The sequence below is a fragment of the Cannabis sativa genome, chromosome 8 (assembly GCF_029168945.1).
Source record: "Cannabis sativa cultivar Pink pepper isolate KNU-18-1 chromosome 8, ASM2916894v1, whole genome shotgun sequence".
In the NCBI taxonomy this organism is placed as follows: domain Eukaryota; kingdom Viridiplantae; phylum Streptophyta; class Magnoliopsida; order Rosales; family Cannabaceae; genus Cannabis; species Cannabis sativa.
Window position 1 is genome coordinate 31,587,866 of NC_083608.1, and position 27,708 is coordinate 31,615,573.

General features: G+C 32.9%; 4 protein-coding genes across 5 annotated transcripts; 2 read left to right on the plus strand and 2 right to left on the minus strand.

Moving 5' to 3' along the window:
* The first annotated feature begins 2,186 nt into the window (after positions 1-2,186).
* Positions 2,187-3,222, plus strand: LOC133030242 (glycine-rich protein 3-like). 2 transcript variants are annotated; one of them, XM_061102777.1, is made up of 2 exons: positions 2,187-2,428; positions 2,627-3,222. In XM_061102777.1, the coding sequence occupies exons 1-2, from the start codon at positions 2,245-2,247 to the stop codon at positions 3,031-3,033; spliced, it is 591 nt and encodes a 196-aa protein (XP_060958760.1). In that variant the 5' UTR covers positions 2,187-2,244; the 3' UTR covers positions 3,034-3,222. The 2 variants fall into 2 exon arrangements, with proteins under 2 accessions (XP_060958760.1, XP_060958761.1); XM_061102778.1 differs by having other exon boundaries at positions 2,201-2,428; positions 2,645-3,222.
* Positions 3,223-18,719: 15,497 nt separating this feature from the next.
* LOC115700110 (uncharacterized) lies at positions 18,720-21,794 on the plus strand. Its single transcript, XM_061102779.1, has 3 exons — positions 18,720-18,891; positions 19,611-20,223; positions 21,203-21,794. The coding sequence occupies exons 1-3, from the start codon at positions 18,798-18,800 to the stop codon at positions 21,231-21,233; spliced, it is 738 nt and encodes a 245-aa protein (XP_060958762.1). The 5' UTR covers positions 18,720-18,797; the 3' UTR covers positions 21,234-21,794.
* Positions 21,266-24,359, minus strand: LOC115700111 (uncharacterized). Its single transcript, XM_061103329.1, has 3 exons — positions 23,678-24,359; positions 23,329-23,500; positions 21,266-21,329 (listed from the first exon to the last, which is right to left on the minus strand). The coding sequence occupies exons 1-3, from the start codon at positions 24,357-24,359 to the stop codon at positions 21,266-21,268; spliced, it is 918 nt and encodes a 305-aa protein (XP_060959312.1).
* Positions 24,360-24,732: 373 nt separating this feature from the next.
* LOC133030549 (uncharacterized) lies at positions 24,733-26,584 on the minus strand. The gene is made up of 3 exons (XM_061103330.1): positions 26,422-26,584; positions 25,423-25,910; positions 24,733-25,356 (listed from the first exon to the last, which is right to left on the minus strand). Exons 1-3 carry the CDS (start codon positions 26,582-26,584, stop codon positions 24,733-24,735), a joined length of 1,275 nt encoding a protein of 424 aa, XP_060959313.1.
* Between the last annotated feature and the right edge of the window lie 1,124 nt (positions 26,585-27,708).

Here is a 27,708-nt window from a genome sequence, read left to right on the forward strand (position 1 = left end):
CGTTCGTTCTGTGCGGTTGAAGGTTTAGAGCATGTGGTATTTTCGTAAATATTTTTATGTCGGCTGTATAAATGTTGAATGAGCCGGCCCATAGTAATTTTGTAATTTTTTTTCTCTTTTTTGTATTTTCCTATTTTTTTTCCCTTTTTTTTAAGAGAAAACGAAAATATCACTACTACAAATTTACCTTTTAGTGACATACTTTAGTGACTCGCATTTTTTTTTTTGGTGTCACTAAAGAATTAGAGATGAGCTTTAGTGACTCTCACAAAATAACTCTAAAAATCCAGTGTTAGTGTCCTAGGATCAGGGTCACCAAATGTAAGAAGTGTCACTAAAGAATTATTTCCATAATTTTTTTTTATAAAAAATACTAGTATATAGTGACACTCTTAGCGCGAATGGGTAAACGTGTCCCTACTCCCATAGCGCGTCACTATATCCTAAGCTATAGTGCCACCATCTCCGCTTCGTCTTCTCTCTTCCTTGCCCACGCAAATGTAAGACCCCATGAATGAAACTCCAAGGTATATAAACTGATCTTCTTCTATGTTTATTCTCTCTCTCTCTCTCTCTCTCTCTCTCTCTCTCTCTCTCTCTCTCTCTCTCTCTCTCTCTCTCTCTCTCTCTCTCTCTCTCTCTCTCTGTGTTTTGTGCAGATGGGTGGCGTTCGAGTTTGATGATGTTTTGGGTTTGACGAGCTAGGTGTTTAACTGGTTTTGGGTTCGACGGGCTTGGTGTTCAAATTGTTCTGGGTTTGTGGTTGACAAAGGGTGGGATTCATGGTTCGACGGGCTTGGTGTTTGAACACAGAGGCGTTGGGATTATGGTTGATAGTGGCTTGATGTTCAAATCTTAGATCGGACCCCAAAAATAGCGAAAGGGCCTCTCTCGCTTCTCAGTCTCGGATACTGATCAAATCCCCCAAATCCGTCCTTTTCCCTATATTGAATGGAGCCCTAATTTGTTTATGACTTGCATTGGGAGAAATTTGTTTACAATCTGATTATTATTACTCAAAGATACATAAATTTGAGCCCTAATTTCGATCGATTTGGGTGAGAATTTTCAATTGTTGGATCTGAACTGGAACTCCGTATTCTATTTAGCTATTCTAGGGTTTGATTTTGAATTTCGTTGGCGCGTTGTATGAGCAGCATGTCAAAATTTTAAGATTGGGATCGATCGGGTTGCAAGGAGTAGATTTTTTGGTTCAAAATGTGTTTTATTTATTTTGGGTTTTGTATACATTTTTTATGTGTTCTAATTTTTTTTGAATATTACATGTGTAATATATTTCAATTTTTTAGTTTATTAATTTTTTAATTGTGTTTGTAGAATCATTTGAACATTACATGTGATTAACTTGTAAATTATCATTTAGGTTTTTATTTTAATAAAATACAATTTTGTTTATGTAATTTATAAATTTCACATTTAGTTAATTAAAATTATTATTGTTATACTTAATTGTATTTATATATAATTAATATAAATTATTATTTATAATATATAAAATTTGAATTAAAACAAATGAAATAATATATTTTTTAAAAAATATTTAATATGGTGGCTCTTTTTGTGTCACTATATCTCTAAAAATATTAATAAAAAAGAAAAGAAAAAAAAGATATAGTGACACTTTATGTGTGTCGCTGTTACCTTTTTAGTCAAACAAAACGTTATACGCCTATAGTGACACTCAGAAAATGAATGCAAAAGGTTTCAGTGACACGTGTGAAGTGTCAATAAAAATTGTCTTTCCAGTCACTCTCATTAGTGACGCGCGTTGAAGTGTCACTATACACTTTTAGAGTTCCTCACTAAAATCCAATTTTCTAGTAGTGTATCTATTTATATAGTAATAGATAAATTGGACAAAATCCATTATGTGTAGATATAGTTCAAAGAGCAAAATAACAATAATAATTATCAACTAATAAATTGAAAGAAAACTCTAACAATAAGCTTAAAGGATCCCATAAACACTTTTACACTTGCATAAAAATAAATATATAAATAATATATGTAATTACATGAACTATTTAAGATATATTTTTGATGCTATATAAATTATTTAAACTTTCAATAAGATTTACCAGATATCTAAAATATGTATACAAATATATATTGTCATAAATAACACCATATAACGTCGCACCATTATTAATACATCTACGTACGCAGTTTTTGGAGACTTAGGATTTTATAGAGTAAACGACTCTCAATTCGTTATAAATACTAATGAGAATGGCTGATCTTTTTCATATCTCTGCATTTACCTTGATATTATTATCTCACAAATTAAAAAAGAATATGGGCTCTAAAACCTTGGTTTACGTTGGTCTTTTACTTGCTGTTGTTCTTCTCATATGCTCAGAGGTAGCAGCCAAGGAGCAAGCAGTGAATACTGTAGAAAACAAAAATGGCAAGTTTATATATATATATATATGTATATATATTATGTATATTCCTGTTCAAATTTCGTTCACTTCGCTATATATTAAATTTTGGTCAATCTCATTATATAGTTGTGCATTTGTGTCGTTCTGAGTTTCATACTTTGCAAAAACAGTGATTAAAACTAGTATATACTACAATAGTTTTTACACATAATATGACACAGATATTCGTAATGGTGCAGACGATGCAAAATACGGTAATTACAATGGAGGCAACGGAGGCGGCGGCGGGGGCTATAACGGTGGTGGTGGTGGCGGGGGCTATAACGGTGGTGGTGGCGGGGGCTATAACGGTGGTGGTGGTGGCGGGGGCTATAACGGTGGTGGTGGCGGGGGCTATAACGGTGGTGGTGGGGGCTATCAAGGTGGTGGTGGTGGGGGCTATCAAGGTGGTGGTGGTGGGGGTGGTGGTGGTGGTGGTGGTGGGGGCTATCAGGGTGGAGGTAGGTGGGGCAGTGGTAATCATTGCTACCACAGTTGCTGCAGGTGGAGCTACGGACATAAACAGTGTCAAAAGTGTTGTTCTTACGCTGGGGAAACTGTAATAACAGAAGCCAAACCTCACAACTAATTGTACAACATATCCACATATCTGCGTCGGAAGCTTTGGCTTTTGTAGCTATATAAAAGTTTTTATAGAATAAATAAAAATCCTGAATAATAATGTATTGTTTTAATTTATTATGTATCAGTTTGTATGATTAAGGCTTTTAATTAATATTATCAGTTCCGTTCAGGAGCAAAAGGAAATTAAAAATTATGAGACCACATCCATTAATTATTATTTTGCAAATTATATATCTTACATGCATAGTGTTAATTTTTGTTTTTAAAATTTCATGTTATAACATATGTGTACATTAATAGTTCATAATATGTTAATGATTCATGTTATTATTACTTATTCTCCAAAACTCAAATTGATTGCCTGATAAGCTTCCTCTAGCAGGATTCTTACCCAAAAAAATCATTCTTATCACACTGATGATTTGTGTCCAGTTTGTGATGCTTTATGCTTTAATGGGTAGTTCTTCTCTATGGGCCGGAGTGCAGAAAGCTTTGTGTTGTTTTCAATTGGGAGATCCAAGTTTGGTTGGTATGGACTTATTAGCTTGTATTCATATGTTTATTGATCCATTAACAGATCAAGATGATTATTGTGATTGGTTCAAGCAAAATAAAATGGTGCATAATAGAGTGGTCATTTTTGTCGAGTTGGATGTCGATTGGGGTGTAATGGCTCTCAAGCGTTTGCTAAGGTGAAGTCCCTGCCTGTTCAGAGGACTCCCATGTGGGTTTCAAGCATAGCTGATTTCCTTAAAATTAATGTTCACGAGACTATGGACAGTGAGGGGGCGTTGTGTTGGTGGACTCTTTCAGTGCTAAGGCTGCAGAGGCCATGGCACTCCGTAGCATTGTGGTTCAATGAATCAAGTTTGGTCTCAAAAAGATTTGCTTTATGTCTGATTGTTTGTGTATTGTACTTAAATTTAAGAACCATATTCCTTTAGATAGCTCTTTAGGGTTGGTACTTAATCACATTACCACTATATAGCTTATTTTGCTTTAAGGAAATTTCTATTATTTATTATTATAGATCTTACGATCGTAGTGCTATTTGGTGGCTTGATTATCTAATTATTTTTAGAATATTAGTAATTTTATCTTTTGAATTTTTGACAATAATGATTTTGCATCTTAAAATATAACGCTTGTTAAGAATTTTCCTGAACTTTTACATTTACAAAAATTTAGTGCTTCTGTTAAGTTCTGCTCCATTATTCCGTTTAAGTGTTAACGTGTCTTCGAAAATTAGCAACTTTACCCTTTAAATTTTGACAATTATCAAATCCTACCCATTCAAAATAAAAATAAAAAAGATTCAGTATTTTTGTTAGTATACCTTAAAAAATTAATTTAGATATTAAGAAAAAAAAAATATTTTGAATGATTATTAAATTTAAAAAATAAATTAAAATTTTAAAACTAATTAAGCTATTTAAGAAATTATTTTTTATTTTATTAAAAAATTCATTTAGCTATTAAAAAAATATTGAAATTCAATTTTTGTAAAACTAAATTTTACATGAACAAACTTGAATATATTTTATTTTTCTTAAAAAATGTAGATTTGTTTGAGAAAACATAATATTTTTTTAGTTTAATTTATCACTTTTTTTTCAAAATAATTTTATATTTTTATTAGAATTTTTGTTATATTTCTGTATTTGTTAAGATATGAGTTTATAAATATAAATAAGTTTGATTTTTTTTTTTCCAAAAAATTTTAGTTTATTTAAATTATTTTTATTTTGATTTGATTTTTTAAGATACATGTTTATAAATAAAATAAAGTTTGAAATATTTTAACATTTCCTTAAAATTAATGTTGATGAGGCTATGGACAGTGAGGGGGCGTTGTGTTGGTGGACTCTTATAGTACTAAGGCTGCGGAGGCCATGGCACTCCGTAGCGTTGTGGTTCAATGCATCAACTTTGGTCTTAAAAAGATTTGCTTTGTGTCTGATTGTTTGTGTATTGTACTTAAATTCAATAATCATATTCTTTTAGATAGCTCTTTAGGGTTGGTACTTAATGACATTACCACTATATAGCTTATTTTGCTTTAAGGAAATTTCTATTATTTATTATTACAGATCTTACAATCGTTTAGCAAATTATTTAGCTAAATAACTCATTTTAGTATTAGTTAGTGCTATTTGGTGGCTTGATTACCTAATTACTTTTAGAATATTAGTAATTTTATCTTTTGAATTTTTGACAATAATGATTTTGCATCTTAAAATATAACGCTTGTTAAGAATTTCCCTGAACTTTTACATTTACAAAAATTTAGTGCTTCTGTTAAGTTCCGCTCCATTATTCCGTTTAAGTGTTGACGTGTCTTCGCAAATTAGCAATTTTACCCCTTAAATTTTGACAATTATCAAATCCTACCCATTCAAAATAAAAATAAAAAAGATTCAGTATTTTTGTTAGTATATCTTAAAAAATTAATTTAGATATTAAGAAAAAAAAATATTTTGAATGATTATTAAATTTAAAAAATAAATTAAAATTTTAAAACTAATTAAGCTATTTAAGAAATTATTTTTTATTTTATTAAAAAATTCATTTAGCTATTAAAAAAATATTGAAATTCAATTTTTGTAAAACTAAATTTTACATTAACAAACTTGAATATATTTTATTTTTCTTAAAAAATGTAGATTTGTTTGAGAAAACATAAGATTTTTTTAGTTTAATTTATCACTTTTTTTCAAAATAATTTTATATTTTTATTATAATTTTTGTTATATTTCTGTATTTGTTAAGATATGAATTTATAAATATAAATAAGTTTGACTTTTTTTTTTTTCTAAAAAATCTTAGTTTATTTAAATTATTTTTATTTTGATTTGATTTTTTAAGATACATGTTTAAAAATAAAATAAAGTTTGAAATATTTTAACATTTCCTTAAAATTAATGTTGATGAGGCTATGGACAGTGAGGGGGCGTTGTGTTGGTGGACTCTTATAGTACTAAGGCTGCGGAGGCCATGGCACTCCGTAGCGTTGTGGTTCAATGCATCAACTTTGGTCTCAAAAAGATTTGCTTTGTGTCTGATTGTTTGTGTATTGTACTTAAATTCAATAATCATATTCCTTTAGATAGCTCTTTAGGGTTGGTACTTAATGACATTACCACTATATAGCTTATTTTGCTTTAAGGAAATTTCTATTATTTATTATTATAGATCTTACAATGGTCTAGCAAATTATTTAGCTAAATACACCATTTTGGTATTAGTTAGTGCTATTTGGTGGCTTGATTACCTAATTATTTTTAGAATATTAGTAATTTTATCTCTCAAATTTTTGACAATAATAATTTTCCATCTTAAAATATAACGCTTGTTAAGAATTTCCCTGAACTTTTACATTTACAAAAATTTAGTGCTTCTGTTAAGTTCTGCTCCATCATTCTGTTTAAATGTTGACGTGTCTTCACAAATTAGCAACTTTAGTCCCTAAATTTTGACAATTATCAAATCGTACCTCCTCAAAATAAAATAAAAAAGATTCAATACTTTTGTTAGTATATCTTAAAAAATTAATTTAGATCTTAAGAAAAATAATTTTGAATGATTAATAAAATTAAAAAATAACTTAAAATTTTAAAACTAATTAAGCTATTTAAAAAATTATTTTTTTATTGAAAAATTAATTTAGCTATTAAAAAAATATTGAATTTCAATTTTTGTAAAACTAAATTTTACATGAACAAACTTGAATATATTTTATTTTTCTTAAAAAATGTAGATTTGTTTGAGAAAACATAAGATTTTTTTAGTTTAATTTATAATTTTTTTTCAAAATAATTTTATATTTTTATTAGAATTTTTGTTATATTTCTGTATTTGTTAAGATATGAGTTTATAAATATAAATAAGTTTGCTTTTTTTTTTTTTCAAAAAATCTTAGTTTACTTAAATTATTTTTATTTTGATTTGACTTTTTAAGATACATGTTTATAAATAAAATAAAGTTTGAAATATTTTAACATTTTCTTAAAATTAATGTTGATGAGGCTATGGACAGTGAGGGGGCGTTGTGTTGGTGGACTCAGTGCTAAGGCTGCGGAGGGCATGGCACTCCGTAGCGTTATGGTTCAATGCATTAAGTTTGGTCTAAAAAAGATTTGCTTTGTGTCTGATTGTTTGTGTATTATACTTAAATTCAATAATCATATTCCTTTCGATAGCTCTATAGGGTTGGTGCTTGCTTTAGGGAAGTTTCTATTATTTATTATTATAGATCTTACAATGGTGTAGCATATTATTTAGCTAAATACACCATTTCGGTATTAGTTAGTAACTATTTTGTGGGCGGACTACCCAACTTTTTTTTTTTTTTTTTGCGTGTAATCTTGTATAGGCATGAGATTTGTGATTAATAAAGTTTTCTCCCTCCTTGCTTCAAAATTGTTTTTTTGAAAGGCTGGTTCTTTTGGGGTTTTTCTTCTCTAAACAAAATGTTAAAGATTTTATTACAATGAAAGATAAATCAAGATATATACAAAACTCAATTGTAAAAATAATACAAGGACAACAAAGAGATTAAATAAATATATGTTATAATACACACATATATATACATTATATATATATCTGCGATATATATATATATATATGAAAGTAGAAGAGATGAATAGATAACACAATATTATATAGCATATATATAATATCATGAAGAAGAAAAAGATCACTTACTCACAACTTTTAGTGTAGAATAGTGGGGATCACCATGACTTGAACAAGATATTACACATTTGTCCAAAAGCTTATTTCCCCTATCTCTAAGCACTAAACGAACTCTTTAGGAAATAGCTTTGAGAATGATGAAGCCTTAGGGTTTTCTAGCAAAGTGCTTTCTTGATAGAAAACTTGATCTCACTCAAATGAGCACCAAAGACCTCCTTGTTTTTTTTTTTTTTTATAATGTTTAGGTGATCACTTAGAATTCAAATACACAACACCTCATTTCTCTCATATCAATGAGTATAAATATAGTTTGTAACAACTATATTTTATTACATTTGAATTCCATCATCAATTGTGTAACATCTCTTTTATTACACAAAATTTGATCAACCAAAAGAAGTTACAAAAATAATTAATCTTGTAACTCCTCTCCATATTATAAAGTGTAGGTTATAATTTTAGGTTAAATAAATTATATGTTACACAATTTATTTACCAAACACTTAATATATATTATTCACATAATAATATATGTTGCCACATTTTAATCTACATATTATTATATTAAATAATATAATAATTCCCCACTAGATTAAAATGTGTGGCACACTTGTAATATTTATTTAATCAATCAAAATATTATATCAAAATATAACATTCTCCCACTTTGATTAAATAAATACACACTTTTAAAGAAGTGTTGCTGAGGTGCATTAGATAAAATGTCTTTCGACTTGAATTTTACCTTAGTGTAATTACCACAAAATTTGATGAAATTTTAGTTGCCGTAGCATTGAACCACTATTTCTTTAGGTCAAATCGGTGATAACACACACACACAGTTAGTAATGCTCACTTGAGACCGTAAGTTTCGCTCTTGCACCAAAATTCGAATTCATGGACTTTCTAGAGAATACTCCCAATTCTCATAAGAGGGGTGGGCTTTGTGCCCTAAATAAAACTCTATTTCAATATAATATTTTCTATTCAATTATCAATAAAGAAACAGATTTATTTTCATTACTTATTTGGTATGACTTTTGGTTCATGTGATCCTGTATATGCTTATTTGATTTATAAATTCATCCAAATGCTTATCACATTGATATTCTTGTTTATTGTGTCGTCAGCACAGTGGAAAGTAATCAAGATTGTGTGATTAAATGTATTCCTATAATTTATCAGTACACAAGGTTTAACTGATATGATAATCTACATTGTAGTTTACTTGAACATTGGATAAGTGCTATGTCCTTTCCAGGGCATTGGTTAAAGTAAGCTTGGGATGGATGCATGGAGTATGCATCGGAAGGGACCGATATTGAACTTGAACTAGATATGATAAACTTACCGTGATACTTAATTTCTATTTTGAATCTAAAATTTAAAGTCAAAGACTGAAATTTATACCAAATATTCTCTCATGTAATTAGAAAAAAAAAGGGGTATGGGGATTATGTGTGAAAGAATTTTTTTTATTGTGGTGACATGATTGGAGAAGCTTATGGTATAGGCAAGCCTAAATGACTATTTTAACTACCCTTACCTAAGTCTAACACTATAAGCCTAAAAAGACCTTTTGATTCTTGGTTGTGCTTTGATTTATATAAGTGGAGAATTGTAAGTATTGCAAGCATATGGAATATTTTGGGATTAGTTGATTGATGGTTGCAGTTGGCATGCATAAAGTAATTCAATTGTTAGTTAATTGCGTTCTGAGGTTTCAGGAGCTGAATGAAAATAAGTTAAAGTGTGTCAAGGGCGTGATTGAACTGAAATTCTGGATTGTTATCCATAAATGAAATTTTTCAAAACCATGTTATTTATCTTAATTGAAAATTGCTCATGTTTCAGATGATTGACTTGTTTCATTTAGGTTGGGTTGTTTTCAGTTGTTAGTCTTACTTGAGGGCGAGTAAGGATTTAGTTTGGGGGAATTTGTTAGGATATTTTTAGCGTATTATTTATGTTATTTTTAGAGTTAATTTTCTTCTTCATTGTCACCTTTTGGAATAGAATTATGCTTGTTTTCTTTAATTTCAGGTTTCGACACTTGAATGTATAAATTGGTCAAATTTCAGAAAAGATGATTTATAAAATAGAAAAAATTGTGCAAAAAAAATAAAATAAAACTGAAACTTCAAGCCTGAATTCGACAATGTTCTAATCAGATTTTGGAATAAGTCAAAACATAAAATTTCTAGATCTCTCTTTTATCTTTCCGGAACATCTTGAATCGTCCAATTGCAAGCAATATTGAGAGAGTTAGGGTCAAAATACTATCAGTCAACGCAGAAGAAAACTCACTGCCCAAATAAAGGGGGTTCATGCCTAGGCATGGAAATCCCATGCAGCGGCCCGCCCCTCCTAATCCTAAAAAAAATAGATTTTGGGCATCTTTTATCTTCTTTTTTTAATCATTTTTGGGCTATAAAAGAAGTGGACTTCAATAGTTTTCAAGAAACAATCAAGGAGTACGAATTTTGGAGAGCAAAATCAATATTGGAGGCTATCTCAACAGAGTTTTCAACATTCTTTTCTTCTCTATTTTCTTCTCTTTTCCAAAATTAATATGTGTGAATTTGCTACAATAAACATGAGTAGCTAAACAGTTCATTAGGGTCTAGATGGAGATTGTTTGATATTGATTTGCGGTTTAATATGATTTAATTTTCCCTCAATTTCTATGTATTCTATTTCATTCGTACTTAATTACTTTTAATTGTCTGATCACCAATTAAATGTCTATGATTTTGATTCGAGATTTGAGAAGTGAGTGTGGATTATGCTATAGTAAAATAGAATTGAATTTCGATATAGGAAGAGAGTATCTAAATAGTTTATATAGCTTATAGGATTTTTGTGTTTAATGCCTGTTACATGTTTAATTTATTACGAGAGTAGAAATTTTGCACGTAATTGAGGTTTATATATCTAAGAAGACTATAAATTACATTTAGTAAACCTGCTATTTCATAGAAATCGGTAATAGGAATACAATCATGTTAAACCATAATCAATAGATACAATTGAAATTAAAAGCCCTAACTTTTATTCATTGTTAATTCCCTTATTAATTTACCTGCTTCTTACTTTCACTGTTTTTCTTGTTTTTCTAATTTTAATTTTCCCTTAAAATTTTATTTAGCCAAATAGAAGTAAGAATTTAATTTTAACGTACTTAACTACAATCCTCGTGGGATCGACCTCACTCTTTGTGGGTATTACTTGTTAAAACGATACGTTTACTTCCATGTTGCAATTATCACAACACATGCTAATTTTTGGGGGCCACACAAAGTGCCTACTCACTCATGTAAGCAATATTTTATTTATATAGTTGATAATTATAGTAGGTGTGCTTGGACTTATTTGCTAGCAACTAAGAATGAATGCCTAGAACAGTTGAAGATTTGGAAATCTCAGGTGGAAAACAAAACAGATCTAAAAGTTAAGAACCTTAGGACGGAAAATAGATTGGAGTTTGTTAACTCTGAGTTTGACAAGTTGTGTCAAGAACAAGGAATCACTAGACATAGAACCATAATAAAGACCTTGCAGTAAAATTGTGTTGCTAAAAGGATGAATCGAAACCCGTTAAACAAAGTTAGGTGTTTGTTGTTCTGTTCCAGATAAGAGAAACGATTTTTGGGGGAAGCTTTAGCTATTGCAACCTACCTTTTAAATAGAAGCCCAAAGAGAGTCATAGGCTTCAAAAGCCCGTATGAAATTTGGTACAAAAAACTGCAAACCTAATGCATTTAAGAACCTTTGGGTGTAGAGCGTATGTACACCAATCTATTGACAAACTAGAACCTAGATGAGTTAAGGGAATTTTCCTAGGTTATGCCTTAGGTACCAAGGGTTAAAGAATATGCATTTCCTAAAAGGGTAGAGCAAACATAGTAATTACTAGAAATGTAGTTTTTAGAGAATTGAAATTTCTCCACATGATAACCGTGGAAGGTAGTGTATCTCTGTGTGATGCAGGAAAGTCTGGAAATAAGAACACTACATGCATGGAAATGGAGTACGGAACGACACATCTAGAAGAGGATTTATAGTTGGAAACTATTGTGGATTTGGAAGATATTGCTCAGGCGAAAGTTGTTGTTGTGCCAAAACATAAAAAAGATAGAATAGATTTTCAAGAAGGATTTAGATAGGCAGGTTTGGAACGTTATCAATTAACGCGTGATAGAACCAAAAGACAGATTCACCCTCCAAAAAGGTTTGCTAAGGCAGACCTAATTGCATTTGCACTAGCGGTTGTACAAAAAATTGAAATTGAAGAGCCTAGAACATACAAAGAGGCAATTTTAGGGGGAAACAAGTCAAATTGCTCCATGACATGGATGAGGAGATGGGTTCACTCTAGAAGAACAAGACATAGGCGGTTGTACCGAAACCAGAGAACAAAAAAATTTTTGAGTGCAAATGGATTCTCAAGGTGAAATAAGGAATCAATGAGAATGAACCAGTACAGTTCAAAGCAAGGTTAGTTGCTAAGGGGTTCACTCAGGTGGAAAGAATTAACTACACTGAAATCTTCTCACTTGTGGTAAAGTAAAGACTATAAGCTTGATGTTCTCCTTAGCAGCAAAAATGGAGTTCATAGTTGAACAACATGATCTTAAAACTGCCTTTCGAACAACTTCTTGGATAAAGAGATCTACATGAAGCAACCTCTGGAGTTTCAGGTGGAAGCAAAATGAGTTGAATTGGTATGCAAGCTCAACAAGTCTTTATATGGTTTTGAACAGTTTGGAAGGTAATAGAATAAAATATCTTATAGTTATATGCAACAAATCAGGCTCAAACGAGTCGCATATGATCACCGTCGATACTTCAAGAATTTGAAGAAATCTACAGCTGTGTTCTTATTACTCTATGTTGACAATATGCTCATCATGAGCAAAGAAAATCTGTTATCAAAGATATCAAAGCCAAGATCAAGAGTGAATTTGAGATGAAGGAACTTGGACTAGTTCAAAAGATACTTAGTATTGAAGTTTCGAGGAACAAGAAGGAAGGGACAATGAGCTTAAAGTAGTTTGGGTACATTAAGAAAGTTATTCAAAAATTTAACATAGAAGATGCAAAGAGTACATCTGAATCGTTGCGTGGAAAGTTTTTTGTGTATTAGGAACAGTGTTTGAACAGTGCAAAGAGAAAGAAGAAATGAAGGATGTACCCTATGCAATAGTTTTAGGATGCTTAATGTATGTAATGGTGAGCACCAGACCAGACATAGTTCATGCTCTAAGCATCCTAAGTCGGTTCATATCCAAATTCGGCATTGAACATTAGAAGACCCTCAAATGGTTATTAAGGTACCTAAAGAGCACTTGGAATTATGGTCTGACCTCTACTATAAAAATGGGTTTTCCCGACGCTTTTAAACAGTCGTTTAAAGTATTGTCGTCGGTTTCTATAACCGTCGCCTATTCGGCCGTCGTAAATTGGGCAAAATAGGCGACAGTTCAAAACTGTTGCTAATCTGGGATTCCCGACGGTTTAAAACCGTCGCCTATAGTATTAGGCACGGTTCTAAACCGTCGCCTATACCCAGTTATAGGCGACGGTTTTCAACCGTGCCTTATATGTTGGTTTCGTTTTTAAATTTTTTTTAGCGACGATTTTTTTCGGACGGTACATTTGAAAAATAGGAAAAAAAAACAAATTTTCTGCAATTTTTTTCCTGCATTAATTTTTAAATTTTGTAAAAATCTGCATAGTCACAACAATTAAACTAACATCTAAATATATTTAAAATTTTGTATAGTCACAATAATTGAACTAACGCTAATTAATATCATCTAAATATGTATATGTATACACACTGTCTAACACGGTAACTATTGTCGCTCCGCTTCCGCTTTCACATAATGAATCGACCGATCACGCATAATATTTATCTCATCATTAGTGTACGGAGTGGAGAACCTATCTTGTCGGGTCGACAATTGTATTGGATCTTCTACGACCATGAAACTTTCAATGAATTTCATGACGTAGTATCCACACTGTTTGTCATCGGGTTGTTGAGGACAAATAGGAGTCATCCACTGGGTAGGTCGATCAGGTCGTCCTACCATTCGGTTATACATTGTGAACGATCTACACAAAAAGTAAATTTAATTAGCATATATAAATTTATAAATAAAGAACACGCTAACGTTTTATTGAATTTTATGTATTTTAGTGAAATTTATCCTAATTCTAGTAAAATTTCGGCAGCATAACGACTGTTTTCGGACATTTCCAAAAATTACAAACATGAAAAAAATAACTAATAAACACATAAAACAATACAATAATACAAAATAACATTAACAATATAAAAATATCCACCCATCCGACTGCAGTACATGTATTCGCAGAACCTACTTCACTACGGATGAATATTTAAGATATTCAAACTCTTCTAACATGCATATATATTCCACACATCCGACCGCAGTACAATTAATCACAGAACCTACTTCACTACGGATGAATATCTAACATATTCAAACTCCACTAAACAAAGAATTATAAAGTTTTTAGAGATTACACCTTTCTCCAATAGATAGAGTTACAATTGCGCAATCTTCAATCAACACAAAGAACCCAAAACCTACAAATAAATACATAATCTGTTAACAAGTATCAACTCTCAAATGCAATATATTAATATAAATATGTATTGTATTGTACTAAGAGGAAATTGTATTGTAGTATTAATTGTAGTCACATATAGATCTATCACTCACTACATGATCATTAATTACCAATTCAATTAATTTCAATAAAAAATAAAATAGCATTGATGTATAAGCTAAACTAATCCCCAAGACCAATCTGCATATTTTCAAAGGCATGTGTAATATTATTTGTATTGCTTTTCTAATATAACCTAAAAAGTGTGACTAAAAATATAGAAATTCTATAAGGTTTAAGAAAAATATAGCAAAATTGAGTGCACACTACTCAACTAGCCATACTATAGTGAACACGTAAGAATCTATTGAGTGCAATACACTTAATTTATTTCAACAAAATATTATTATAATTCTTTTCTATAAAGAAAATAAATATTTTCATCGTTGTAGCAAGATAAATTACTTACCGGAGACGAATCACTCTCACTAAAAAGATATCGTCTTATGCAATCTACAATTTAAAAAACAAATTGAAATAATTTAATTAAACAGAAATGCTGTAAAGTCCTTTTTTGGCAAGTTAGGTGACAAAATAATTTTTCCTTTTTATGGTAAGATTGCTATGCATTCTTTTTCGAAATCTTACCTCTTTTATTCGGTTTTTAGTTGCCATTTTCCTTGTTTGGAAAGTTGCACTTTCAGCTGAACTTTCCTTTGTTGAAAACTTCTCAAAAGAGAAGGAATTCTCTTTTGGAAAGTTGTCCTTTTAAGGGAAACTTTGATTATTGCCTTTTCCTTATTAATTTCGATTGTATCTTGATACAATCAGAATATCTAATCTGTTTTTGGCAGGAATCAAGCTTTGAAAGAAGATCGGACCCGATTTTAGTAAGTTTCCGTTTAAGGCGTATCTGCTTCGTCAGCAACCGAATCTGATGTAGCAGATCGTGTTTGTTTTTGGAAAGTCTTTGTACAGCTGCTAATTCGATCTTGTGGTTGCCTCTTTGGTTTCTATGATCTATAAATAGAGCCTAGAGAGCAACCATTCGAATTACCTCTTCCATTATTCATTTTTTTGCATTTATCTTTTGTGAGAAGAGAGTGTTTCTTTGTTTTGTGAGAGCCTAGTTGTTCACCTAGGTTCTAGTTGTTCTATTTCTGTTCTTACTCTATCCTAGAGGTTGTGAAGAACTACTTGACTGAACAAGAGATTGGTCTTCGGGAGAAGACTTGATAAAGCCTTACTTCGGGAGGAAGTAAGCACTTGGTCTTCGGGAGAAGACTTGCTAAAGCCTTACTTCGGGAGGAAGTAAGCACTCACACTTCAAAGACGAAGGGAGTTCGGGCTTGAAGGTGTTTCAAGAAGTCAGATTCATAAAGTGGATTACAAAGGATTGCGGCAATACTTTAGAGGGAGTCTAAACTTGTTTAAGTCAATTGTCTTTGTAATTTTGATACTTTATTAATTGATTTCATTCTCTGGGCGTGGCCCCGTGGACTAGGAGTGTTCGTGAGAACACTGATACCACGTATAAATCTCTTGTGTCAAGTTATTTATTTTTTCTGCAAATATTTTATATTCTGCCTGTTCAGTTTTGCTGTAGCAGAATTACTTTCTGCTGCTGCAAACGTTTACAGTTTTTATATTTTCCTATATACAACTGACATTTGCAAAAACACAGTTTTACAAATGCATAGAAACTCTTGATTCATTTGTGGGGAAAAACAATAGGAAAAAGCACAAAACATCTTTTTTTTTTCTCATTTTTATGCTGAAGCTTCATTCATTGCAGTACTGTATGAAAGCTCCATTATCCAATTGAAGAAGAAGGCAATAACATATATACTAATACACGGAATATAGTTTGACCAGATTTGAAACACAAAATGTATAGTAGCCTCATAAATTTTGATCCGAAACAACTTTCTTTCAAAATTTATAAATAAGTAATAATTTGAATGAGGAATAATGAATTACCGAGAATATATGGACGATGCACGGACCGGGCCGGAGAGGGATGACCGAGAGTATTATTAATTGGTCTTGGCGAATAGCGAATATCAATCAACTAGAGATAATAGACAATATATAGGAAATAAGAGAAAAAAGAGAACAAGCTTCAGGTATCCAATCTCAGCCGAAAACAATATATTGCAAGAAAAAAATAAAGAAAACTTACCAATGCGAGACCAACGGGGTTGTGGTGCCGTCGTCGAGTTGGGTCACGTCGTCTTCGACAGAGAAGACGAGAAGGGGCTGGGTTGTGCTAGAGAGAGAGAGGGGGCTGTGAAGAGAGAGTGGGCTGAGCTAGGTTAGAATGAAAAATAGAATTGGGGGGAAATATAATTAAGTACATAAAAAAAAAATTATAGGGGTATACCCGACCGTTTTAAACCGTCGGGTATACCCCTATAATTTTTTTTTCGTATTTATGTATTAATAAATAATAACCGTCGCCTATTGTTTTAGCTACTGTTTAAAACCGTCGGGAATACTCATTTTTCCCGACGGTTTTAAACAGTTACTTAATTTTTTTAGTGACGGTCCCCGAAAAAAATCGTTTTCAAAACCGTCGCGAATTTGAATAATTGTAGTAGTATATATAAGAATGCAAAAAGAGAACTAGAGTTGAAAGGGTTCATGGATGATGACTATGCTTCTTATAGAGATACTAGAAAATCAATCATATCCTACGTGTTCATGACAAATCAGAAATGTATATGCTGGAAGGCTTAGTAATAGTACATGGTTGCTCTTTCCACCACAGAAGCAGAATTTATGGCTACTACGGAAGTGTTCAAGGAAGCTTTATTGCTTCAGAGAATTCTGTGAATTGAAACAAGTGTGACTGTGTACTCAAATACCTATTTATCCATCCATCTTTGTAAGAACCCAGTTATCATGAAAAGAGTAAAAAAATAGCTATAAGACTTTACTGTATTTGAGAAAAGATAGAAGAAGGATTGGTTGAATTAGAAAAGTTCAGATTAGAAAATATTAATCCTACTGATGTTGGGACTAAGGTCTTAACGGTAAACAAGTTTAAGTATTGCTTAAACTTGATCAATCTCAGAATTTAGTATACTGAGATATCTGGAACACTAATGATGATGGCTACATTCTTTCTTCATCACATTTATTATTTAATTTGAAGAGACTAGGTGTAATTTGTGGTATAGTTCCTCCAAATGAAAAGGTCTCTGAAAGTTGTTCATCTTAATGGAAAGTTGGATGTCATCCAGAAGGGCGTTTCTGAAAGTCTAATTGTCCATCCTAAAGGAGTTTCCAGGGAAAGGCAGTCTTCATTTAGAAAGGAGTTCCAGATGACTAGTTGTTCCCTTCTGGAAGGGAGTTCCAGATAGTCAAATCCAGTGTCGCTATTCCTATCCAGGAAGTCCCTTCAGCGTACACTTTGGTCTATCTTCTAGGAAGTGTACATCTCATCCGGAAGCGCTTTAACTTGAGCTAACGTGGAGATATTCCTACAAGGAGTTTGTTAAGTTGTAAATAACTTAAAAATTTATCTTTTGCAGCCACCGACTTTGAAATTTATATCCCTAATCTATAAATACAACTAACACTTATCATTTATAAAGATGAGTTTTAGGAAGTGACTTCAAAGTTGAAGATTGAGAGATAGAGAGAGAGAGGTACGGAGAAAAGCGAGAGATTGTGTTTGGGATTTGTATTAAAAATCTTCTGTAGATGAAGAAGATTCTTAAGTAAGAGTGTAAGAGATAAATATTTTGAGAGAATCTAAACAGAGAATCAATCTCGAGTGTAATTGTACTTTATTCTTACTCAATTAATAATAGCAATATCTTTAGTGTTCCTGAACTACATTCCCCATTAATCTAGAAAACTTAAACTACTATATATATTACTGTTAATTTTATTATTTTATTGTTTTAATCATGTTCTAATTTTAATTACTCTGTTAAAATAATCTTATCATTATTGATAGTTTATTTGTTAAATTTTTTGTTGATTTGATTTAATTGTAGTTTCCCATAGCAATTAGCATTAATTTCCAAGTAAACAGACAAAAGAAAACTTCCAACAAGTAGGTAACAAGTAGTGAATGTTCTTCATACTAATCGTCTCTCCGAAATCACAGTTGATGACTTTCCCAGGTGCTGTCTTGCATGCACCACATTACACGTGTGAGTTCAGAAATAAGACATCTCTGCAGCTAAATCTGCATATCTGTCGACACTACAACAACATGTCTTTACACACAAAAATATATCCAACTTCTAACTAGTATATCGGTGCACTAAACGACACTACCTTTTAAATAGCAAGCGGCCGGTGTCGTTTTATACCTAAGGTTAGTATAAATACATGCTACAGAAAGAACCAGCCTTGTAGATCTTTGTCTCTTAAAGAAATATCATTAATAATTAGTATATACCCTGAACAAAAATGAGGTCCAGAACTTTTCTTGTCTTAGGTTCTCTTTTAGCTGCTCTTCTCGTCATATCTACAGCGTTCGAGATTTACGATGATGGAAAAAAAGGTTGAATATACTCCGAAAACTCCCACTTCATTTTGTTATATATATCCTATTATACTTTCTTATCAAATTTGATATTTAACAAACTAATAATAATAGTTATAATCAAATAATTATATTAATTAGTTTACAATATATAGTGTATACACATACGTGTAAAATTTGTGTATGAATATTTTATATATGTACTTATCAACTTTCAATAGATAGACCCATTTTTATGGATTTTGCATATATATTTAATATCATTTGCAGGAGAATTACTATCAGATGTAACATGTTTATTGACATTCATATTTTTATATTAATTTATTGCATAATGTTTTTTTATTCTAGCTAGTAATTTATCGACATTCATATTCGTATGAAGTCTAAATTAAATTTCTATACACAAAGGCTATTAGATGTATATAATTAAAAGTGTGTATGGCTGTATATACATAACATATATGAAGTTGGTTTCATATATATTATAATAAAGATGAGCATGAAATGTACGTACGGACACTAATTCAAGGCGATGGGCAATAATAATAATTTAAAATTTGAAGCTAATAATCCTAATCATCCTTTTTATACGCATCAATTATATTATGATATCGTTTGGTGTGTAAAGAATTTTCGTCTAATTGATTAGAGTGTTTTTATTTGTTAAAATACATAAATAAGTTATATATGTGTGCGCGCGCGGGTGCCTCATTTTTCGAATTATTTATTTTCAGGTAAGAGTGAAGCAAAAGAAACGATACCAGGTGACGCCAACACGCTAGACTCCAATCTCCCTGGAGGAGGAAAAGGTGGTAGCCAAGGAGGTGGAAAAGGTGGCGGTGGAGGAGGACATGGTGGTAGTCAAGGAGGAGGGAAAGGCGGTGGTGGAGGAGGACATGGTGGTAGCCAAGGCGGAGGTGGTTCGGGTGGCGGTGGACAAGGTGGTGGCAAAGGCGGGGGTGGTTCGGGTGGCGGTGGACAAGGTGGTAGCCAAGGAGGAGGAGGACATGGTGGTAGCCAGGGTGGAGGAAAAGGTGGTGGTGGGGGTGGTTCCGGTGGCGGTGGACATGGTGGTAGCCAGGGTGGAGGAAAAGGTGGCGGTGGAGGTGGTTCCGGTGGCGGTGGACATGGTGGTAGCCAGGGTGGAGGAAAAGGAGGCGGTGGGGGTGGTTCGGGTGGCGGTGGACATGGTGGAAGCCAAGGAGGGGGGAAAGGCGGCGGTGGAGGGGGACATGGTGGTGGCGGCCAAGGTGGCGGTGGAGGAAAAGGTGGTGGGGGTGGATCTGGAGGGGGTAAAGGTGGCGGCGGTCAAGGAGGAGGAAGAGGTGGAGGAGGTGGTGGCAATTAGTTAAGTGATTATATAGCAAGACTTGCTTTTGACACATATATATATATATATAGATAATGTAGTAGGAAGAGACAGTTGAATAGAGGTTGTTATAAAATCCTTCTGGAACGAAAGCATGTAAACACTGTATAAGCTAAAGCATATAGAATTATAGATGGATAAATAAATGCATGTATAAGAAAGAGGGTTCCTGTACTAAACTTCTGAAATATCGTAATCGGTACTTTATGCCTTATGGTTGTTTTAAGTTTTTTGATAAAAGGTTTGCTACAGGAATCATATATCTATAAAAGTTTCCCTTCTCTTTTTATGGATTTCATTTCATGTATTTTTTTTTTTTTCCATTTTCAGAATTACAGAAGTAAAACGCAAATTGTTTTAGTACAAGAATCTACAATGAAAATTATTTAAAATATCATTTAGCACCTTAATTAAATTAATTATGAGTCAAACTAATTAGATTATCTGAATATATGGAAGGGAGACAATAGGGTTTTTTTTTTTTTTTTTTTTTTTTTTTATAAAGATAACAAATATCTTCAATAACTTCTCATTAGGTTGATGTTGGTGCAATCCACCTATAATTATTTTTTTTTTCTAATTATGTTTAATTAAATGATGTTATGTTTTAACTTTTTTTAGATGAACGAGTGAGGTTATCATTACTCTAAATAATTATTTAAATCTTAAATATCATCTCCAATCAACTTAAACATATCTATACATCAATTACATTATGTATACTCTTAATACAAATTCTCAAATCATATTCTATTTTTTATACTACTTATTTTAGGCCATACACTTTTGATTCTATGAATCACATCTCTTTTTGTTCTATCAACTATTTGACTGCTTTGTACATGGTTATCATTCCAAAGAATCTCATTTCTGGCATGCCAAACATTGTATGCCAAAGCTGCTAGTGCAGCAGTATATACTCTGCACTTAAAGCTGCTGGTTTTTTTCTCTCTGCAGCCACCGAACCAGTTTGCTAAGAGATGTTTAGTGAGCATTCCATTGCAGCCAAGATTTCAGCTGCTACACGCATGCTGGTGGTGTAGTGCAGCCAACAAATAGGTGCTCCAAGTCTTCTTTTTCATTCCTGCAAAATAAACAAGAATGTTCTGCAATAATGTTAAATTTACAAAGTTTTTCTCTTGTCTTTAACCGGTCTTAAACAGCCAACACTACAAGAAAATAGGTCCTTTACCTACAAATTATTAGTGTAGGTAAAATTTAAGGAAATGTAGATAATGAGATTGACCTACAAATAAACAAATATTTTGTATTTGTAGATAAAAGATTGTGAAGAAAGGTCTTCTCCTACACTTATCTATATTTGTAGGTAGAAAATATGGTGGACCCCACTACTTGATTAGATGATGATGATTAAACAAGTGATGTGGATTATGACATGTCATCCTATGTGGTATCCATGTAGGAAAGTATGTGGCATATTTTTACTTGTCCGCGTTGTCATCCATTAGTTGGTACATGTGTCACACTTTGATTTGTCAACATGTAACACATTAATTAATCCACATGTCACCCATTGATTAGTCCACAATTCATATTTAATTTGTTTTACAAGCATTCCACATTTCATTACATATAAAAAGAATAAAATGAATCAACGTATATTATTAGATCATGAACTTTGTATCAAATTCTGTAGAAAATATCTATAAGTTATTAAAAGAGATTACAATAATTGTCAAAAACTTAAAACAATTGATATTACATTAAACTTAATTAATTATACAATTCTAACACTACTCAATAACCTATTAAATACAAATTACGAGCAAATTTAACATAGCCATGGTAGTTTATGATATTCTCCTCGACTCTTGTCGCACTGGAATTCACTTTCTGATCACAAAAATATTTTACAAAATTAGTTATAAGAATATATTAAAAATCATACACTTAAGTTCCAAATTCTACACAAACATAAAATCTAACACACATTTGTCTAAATCAAATTTAAAATCAATGATTTTATGCATGAAAAATATTAATATAAGAATGCATATTAGTAAATCCATCATGAACCTATATCACTCGTTATCATTGATCAAGAAGCCCAATAAATATACATTGCTTTGAATTGATATTATTATAAACAAAGATAAATAATAAAATTAATATTAATAGGTAAACAAAGAGTGTACAATGAACTTTTGGATCAATAAAAAAAACTAAGAGTGTAGAGCTTTGTTGCCGACTTGAAAAGAAAAATGGAGCAAATATAAATTTTTTTGAAGTTTAAAACAAATACTTTCATATTCTAATAATAAAAATGTCAATAAGCCTTCAATAACACCAAACTTCCAATGTCAAATAGCACTCAAAGTTGAGCAAGATAGAAGCCCAATATTCCAATTAACTAAGGCCTCTTCACTACTATAGGTTGATGAAAACAATAGATAAAGAAATAAAAACTGGTTGTCCAATACATATCATAATGTATAACATAAGATCGGTTTAGTAGTATAGTAGTATCGCAGTATATGTAAAAATCAAATAATGAGAAAAGATCTTTCCCACCAAGAACAACACAGTTAGTAAAAAAAATTATGGCTACAAAACAAAGTGATACCAATAAAAATTATAGAGAAAACAAGTTACATATGGTGAAATGCATTTATGCTTATATCAAGACTTTGACGTATTACATTTCATATTAACTATTGATAATAAGAATATATAAACAATTGAGATTTCAAGAAAGGGAACAACAACAACGACAATAAGAATAATGCTTGAATACATAGATCATATAGAGGCATTTTATCAAAACCTGTAGGAATAAAAAGTAATCATCACATTTTAATTGAATACATTACATAGAGGCATTTTATCAAATGCCTTGTAGGAATTTATTTCCTGTAATAAACCGAGTAGTGACTTTGACCTTGAAGAGCACCAAAAATGCAGAGACATGATTGTAGGATCAAACATTTACTTGTTATTTTAAAGGATAAAATTAAAACAACTTTACCACATTGAAATAAATAGAGATATTCAAATTTAACCCAATGAAACAGAGAAAAAAGCTGTGTTTGGGAACATTCTGCCTACTCCACACAATTTGGCACCATCTTGCTCTTTCTCCTTCAGGTCTGAACAGTTTGTATGCTTTGGAAATCTGGTACATGTTCTCCTGCATCAGCTGCTGGTAGTCCAAGGAGTGTTTGGCTGCCTCCTTAGCTGCAACAAGCTTCCTCCAATACCAGCTTGCTTGGGGTGAAGCTTTGTTGCTCCACCAATCTGAACATTTGAGATAGACATTATGTATCCACTTGATCCATAAATTGTCTTCTTTATTTGCTATTGCCCAGATGTACTTTGTTATAGCTGCCAGATTCCATTCTTCCACTTTCCTGAAGCCAATGCCTCAAGTTTTCTTGGTTTGATAGACTGAATCCCATGCTATTAACCCCACACCTTGCATCAAGTGTTGGCCTTTCCAAAGAAAGGCTCTACAAATAGCTTCAATGTTCTTTATAACCTTCTTTGGCAAAATCATTATCTGACTCCAATAAAAATGTATGGACAACAGAACCGAATTAATAAGGACTGCTCTACCAGCATATGAGATGTTCCTGGAACTCCATACTCTAATTCTTGTTGTCATCTTCTCAACTAGATTAGCACACTCATTACTTGATATCCTCTTAGCACAAATTGGTATGCCATGATACCTGAATGGAACTTTTTTCCTACTGAAATATGAAATATCCACTACTCTCTGAATTTCTCTTTCATCCATGCCACAACAATAAATTGCTGACTTCGAAGGATTCGGGTGAAGTCCAGAAGAGCAAGAGAATAGCTTCAGAGCCTGCAACATGCTATAGATACTTCTAAAATCTCCATGGCAAAACAAAATCACATCATCAGCAAAACATAAGTGATTCAGTTTCAGATCTGTACATCTCTCAAATAACTTGAATTCCTCCTTATCTCCTACTTTCTTCAAGATCCGTGACAGACATTCCATTCCAAGAACAAGCAGAAGAGGGGACATGGGGTCCACCTGCCTTAGTCCTCTACTAGCTTCAAAGTTGCCATGCGTTGTCCCATTAATGAACATGAGAGAATATCTAGGAGTTCTCACACAAGTCATAACTAGCTGGATAAACTTGTGTAGGAACTTAAAAGCATATAATATTTCTTCCAATAGTCCCAATCTAAAGTATCATACGCTTTCTGAATGTCAAGCTTAATCACAGATCCTGGTTTGGTTGTCTTCCTCCCAAAATGTCTAATTAAGTCTTCACATATCATGATATTGTGTGCAATGAATCTACCTGAGACAAACCCCCCTTGGATCTGAGCAATAAGATCTGGCAGTATACATTTGAGTCTGGAGCATATCAACTTTGTTGCTACTTTATAGATGACATTGCAGCATGCTATAGGTTTGAAGTCACTTCTGTGTTTGGACACTTAATCTTGGGGATAAGTGTAATAACAGTAGAATTAATTTCTTTAAGTAGCTAGCCTGACTGAAAAAATGAGGAGACTGCTCCAAAGAGATCATCCCTTAGCATATCCCAATTCTCCTGAAAAAAGTAGCTTGAGTAACTATCTGGGCCAGGTGCCTTGATTCCTGGAATCCCAAATAAGGCTTCTCTAACTTCTTCCTTTGTAAACTCCCTAAGTAGCATAACTGCTTGTTCATCTGTAACCAAAGGACCTTGAGCCATAACTATTCTTTGCACTTTCCTTCTATTACTCATCTTCCCTCCCAATAAGCTCTTGTAGTAATCAAGGAAAGCTTCAGTCACTTTCTCTGCATCTTCACATCTAATTCCTTCTTTAGTTTCTATAGAAAGAATTCGGTTCTGTCTTCTCCTTACTTTGATTCTATTGTGAAATAAAGAAGTGTTTTCATCCCCTTCATTAATCCAGGTGAGCTTAGCTTTTTGCTGCAAAAAAGCAAACATTTCTTTCTGAGTTTTGATATAAGCTTTCGTGGTTTCTTTCACTTTGTGTTGCAGCTCCTCATTAAAAGGATCCTTCTGTAATCCTTCTTGGTATTCAGCGAAGAGATGCTTCATTCCTGCTTCTCTTGCCACAATATCTGAAAAAGCTTCCCTATTCAATCCCTTCAATTCTCCCTTCAATAATTTTCGTCGACTGACCAGTTGGAACATTTGTGTGCCTTTCAAAGGTTACTGGCAAACCTTAACTAAAATCCCAGGGAACTGGGGGTGTGTTGCCCACATTTTGAAATTCTTGAATGGTTTCTTACCACTAAGCACTTCAGGGTATATGGTTAACACAATTTGGGTGCGATCAAAGGCTCCCTCAGTCAAGAAAACAGCTTCGGAATTGGCTAGTTTATCCAGCCATGCTTCATTGACAAGTACTTTATCAATCTTCGAATAAATCCTCTCATCATCTTGTCTTTTGTTACACCATGTATAAAAATTCCCACTTGCCTTAAGATCTTCTAAATGACATATCTCAATGCAATTTGCAAACTCAATTGCTGCTTTGTACTTCACTTTTTTACCAACTCTCTCCTCCTTATGTAGTATTTCATTAAAATCCCCTAATACCACCCATTCCTCCTTTGTAACCAACTGTTGTAACTCATTCCATAGCTCAATTCTTCCCCCATCTTCATTGAAAGCATATAGAAATGTTGCATAGAACTTATACTTGCCATCTACAGTAGAAACATGTAAATGAATATATAAGTTGACTAGTGGATTTAAGAATGCTTACATTGAAACTAGGGGTGAAAATCGGTCGGTTATGGTCGGTTTTTAAAATTTTATAACCGACCGGTCGGTTACGGTTTTTATTTTACGAAAACCGTAACCGACCGTTTAGAAATTAATAACCGTATAAAACCGACCGTACGGTTTTTGGCGGTTTTCAGTTTGGCGGTTTTAGGCGGTGTTTGGCGGTTTTGGGCGGTTTTTGGCGGTTTTGACGGTTTTTTGGTTAAACTATTTTTTTATTTCAAGAACCGAAACCGATCACCGTGTCAAAAAAACTGAAACCGAAACCGACCGCCAAATTCGGTGATGACGTGGAACCGAAAATTCGGTTACGGTCTGGTCGGTTTCGGTTTTTCGGTTTTTATGAACACCCCTAATTGAAACTATTCAGATTCTAAGCCACAATTATTCTCCCTCTTTTGTGCCATGCAATATTAGATGTGAAACACCAACCTTTAAACACACTAAGATATAAAGCCCAAAGTCTTTGGGCTTTAACCCTTGTCTCGAGAAAACCAACAAGACCACTTTTCTGTCGAAGAATCAAATCCTTCACTGTACTCTGCTTATGTTGGTCGTTGATTCCTCGGACATTCCAACTCAAGATTCTATCCATTTTGAAGAGGAGGATCTCCCCCTCCTCTAGTATGTTCTTTTGTGAGTATCTCATGGCCCCCAACTGTAATTACTTGCACTTGGATATCAGCCATCTCCCCATCACAGTAAGAAGTCCCTTCTTACTTCAAAAGAGAGTGAAAGGTGTTGCTAGTTGCAACAACAGCAAACACCTCTTTCCCCTTCTCCTTTCTACCCTTTAGAACCTGTTGAAAGCCATCTGCGTCCACTAAAGTATCTGCTGCTCCCTTTTGTTCTTGATTACTCTTCTCTTTCACAACCCATTGTAGAGTTTTCCCTTCCTTCTTCCTGCAGTCAGTTGTTGCGTGCCCCAGTCCCTTGCAATGTGCACATATCAAAGGCTTCCACTCATAAGTAATCGACAAATTGACATTGGCACCATATTCATCTTCAAAAGATATGTTGGCTGGAAAGTCTTGATGTATCGAGACCTCAATGAGAACTCGAGGAAAATTGAGTTTATTCCTTTCCTTTGTGGCAGCATCCACTTGGAGAGGATTTCCCAATTGTCCAACAGTAGAAACATGTAAATGAATAAGTTGACTAATGGATTTAAGAATGCTTACATTGAAACTATTCGGATTCCAAGCCACAATTATTCTCCCTCTTTTGTGCCATGCAATATTGATGTGAAACACCAACCTTTAAACATACTAAGATATAAAGCCCAAACTTTCTGGGCTTTAACCCTTGTCTCGAGAAAACCAACAAGACCACTTTTCTGTCGAAGAATCAAATCCTTCACTGTACTCTGCTTATGTTGGTCGTTGATTCCTCGGACATTCCAACTCAAGATTCTATCCATTTTGAAGAGGAGGATCTCCCCCTCTTCTAGTATGTTCTTTTGTGAGTATCTCATGGCCCACAACTGTAATTACTTGCACTTGGATATCAGCCATCTCCCCATCACAGTAAGAAGTCCCTTCTTGCTTCGAAAGAGAGTGAAAGGTGTTGCTAGTTGCAACAGCAGCAAACACCTCTTTCCCCTTCTCCTTTCTACCCTTTAGAACCTGTTGAAAGCCATCTGCATCCACCAAACTATCTGCTGCTCCCTTTTGTTCTTGATTACTCTTCTCTTTCACAACCCATTGCTAAGTTTTCCCT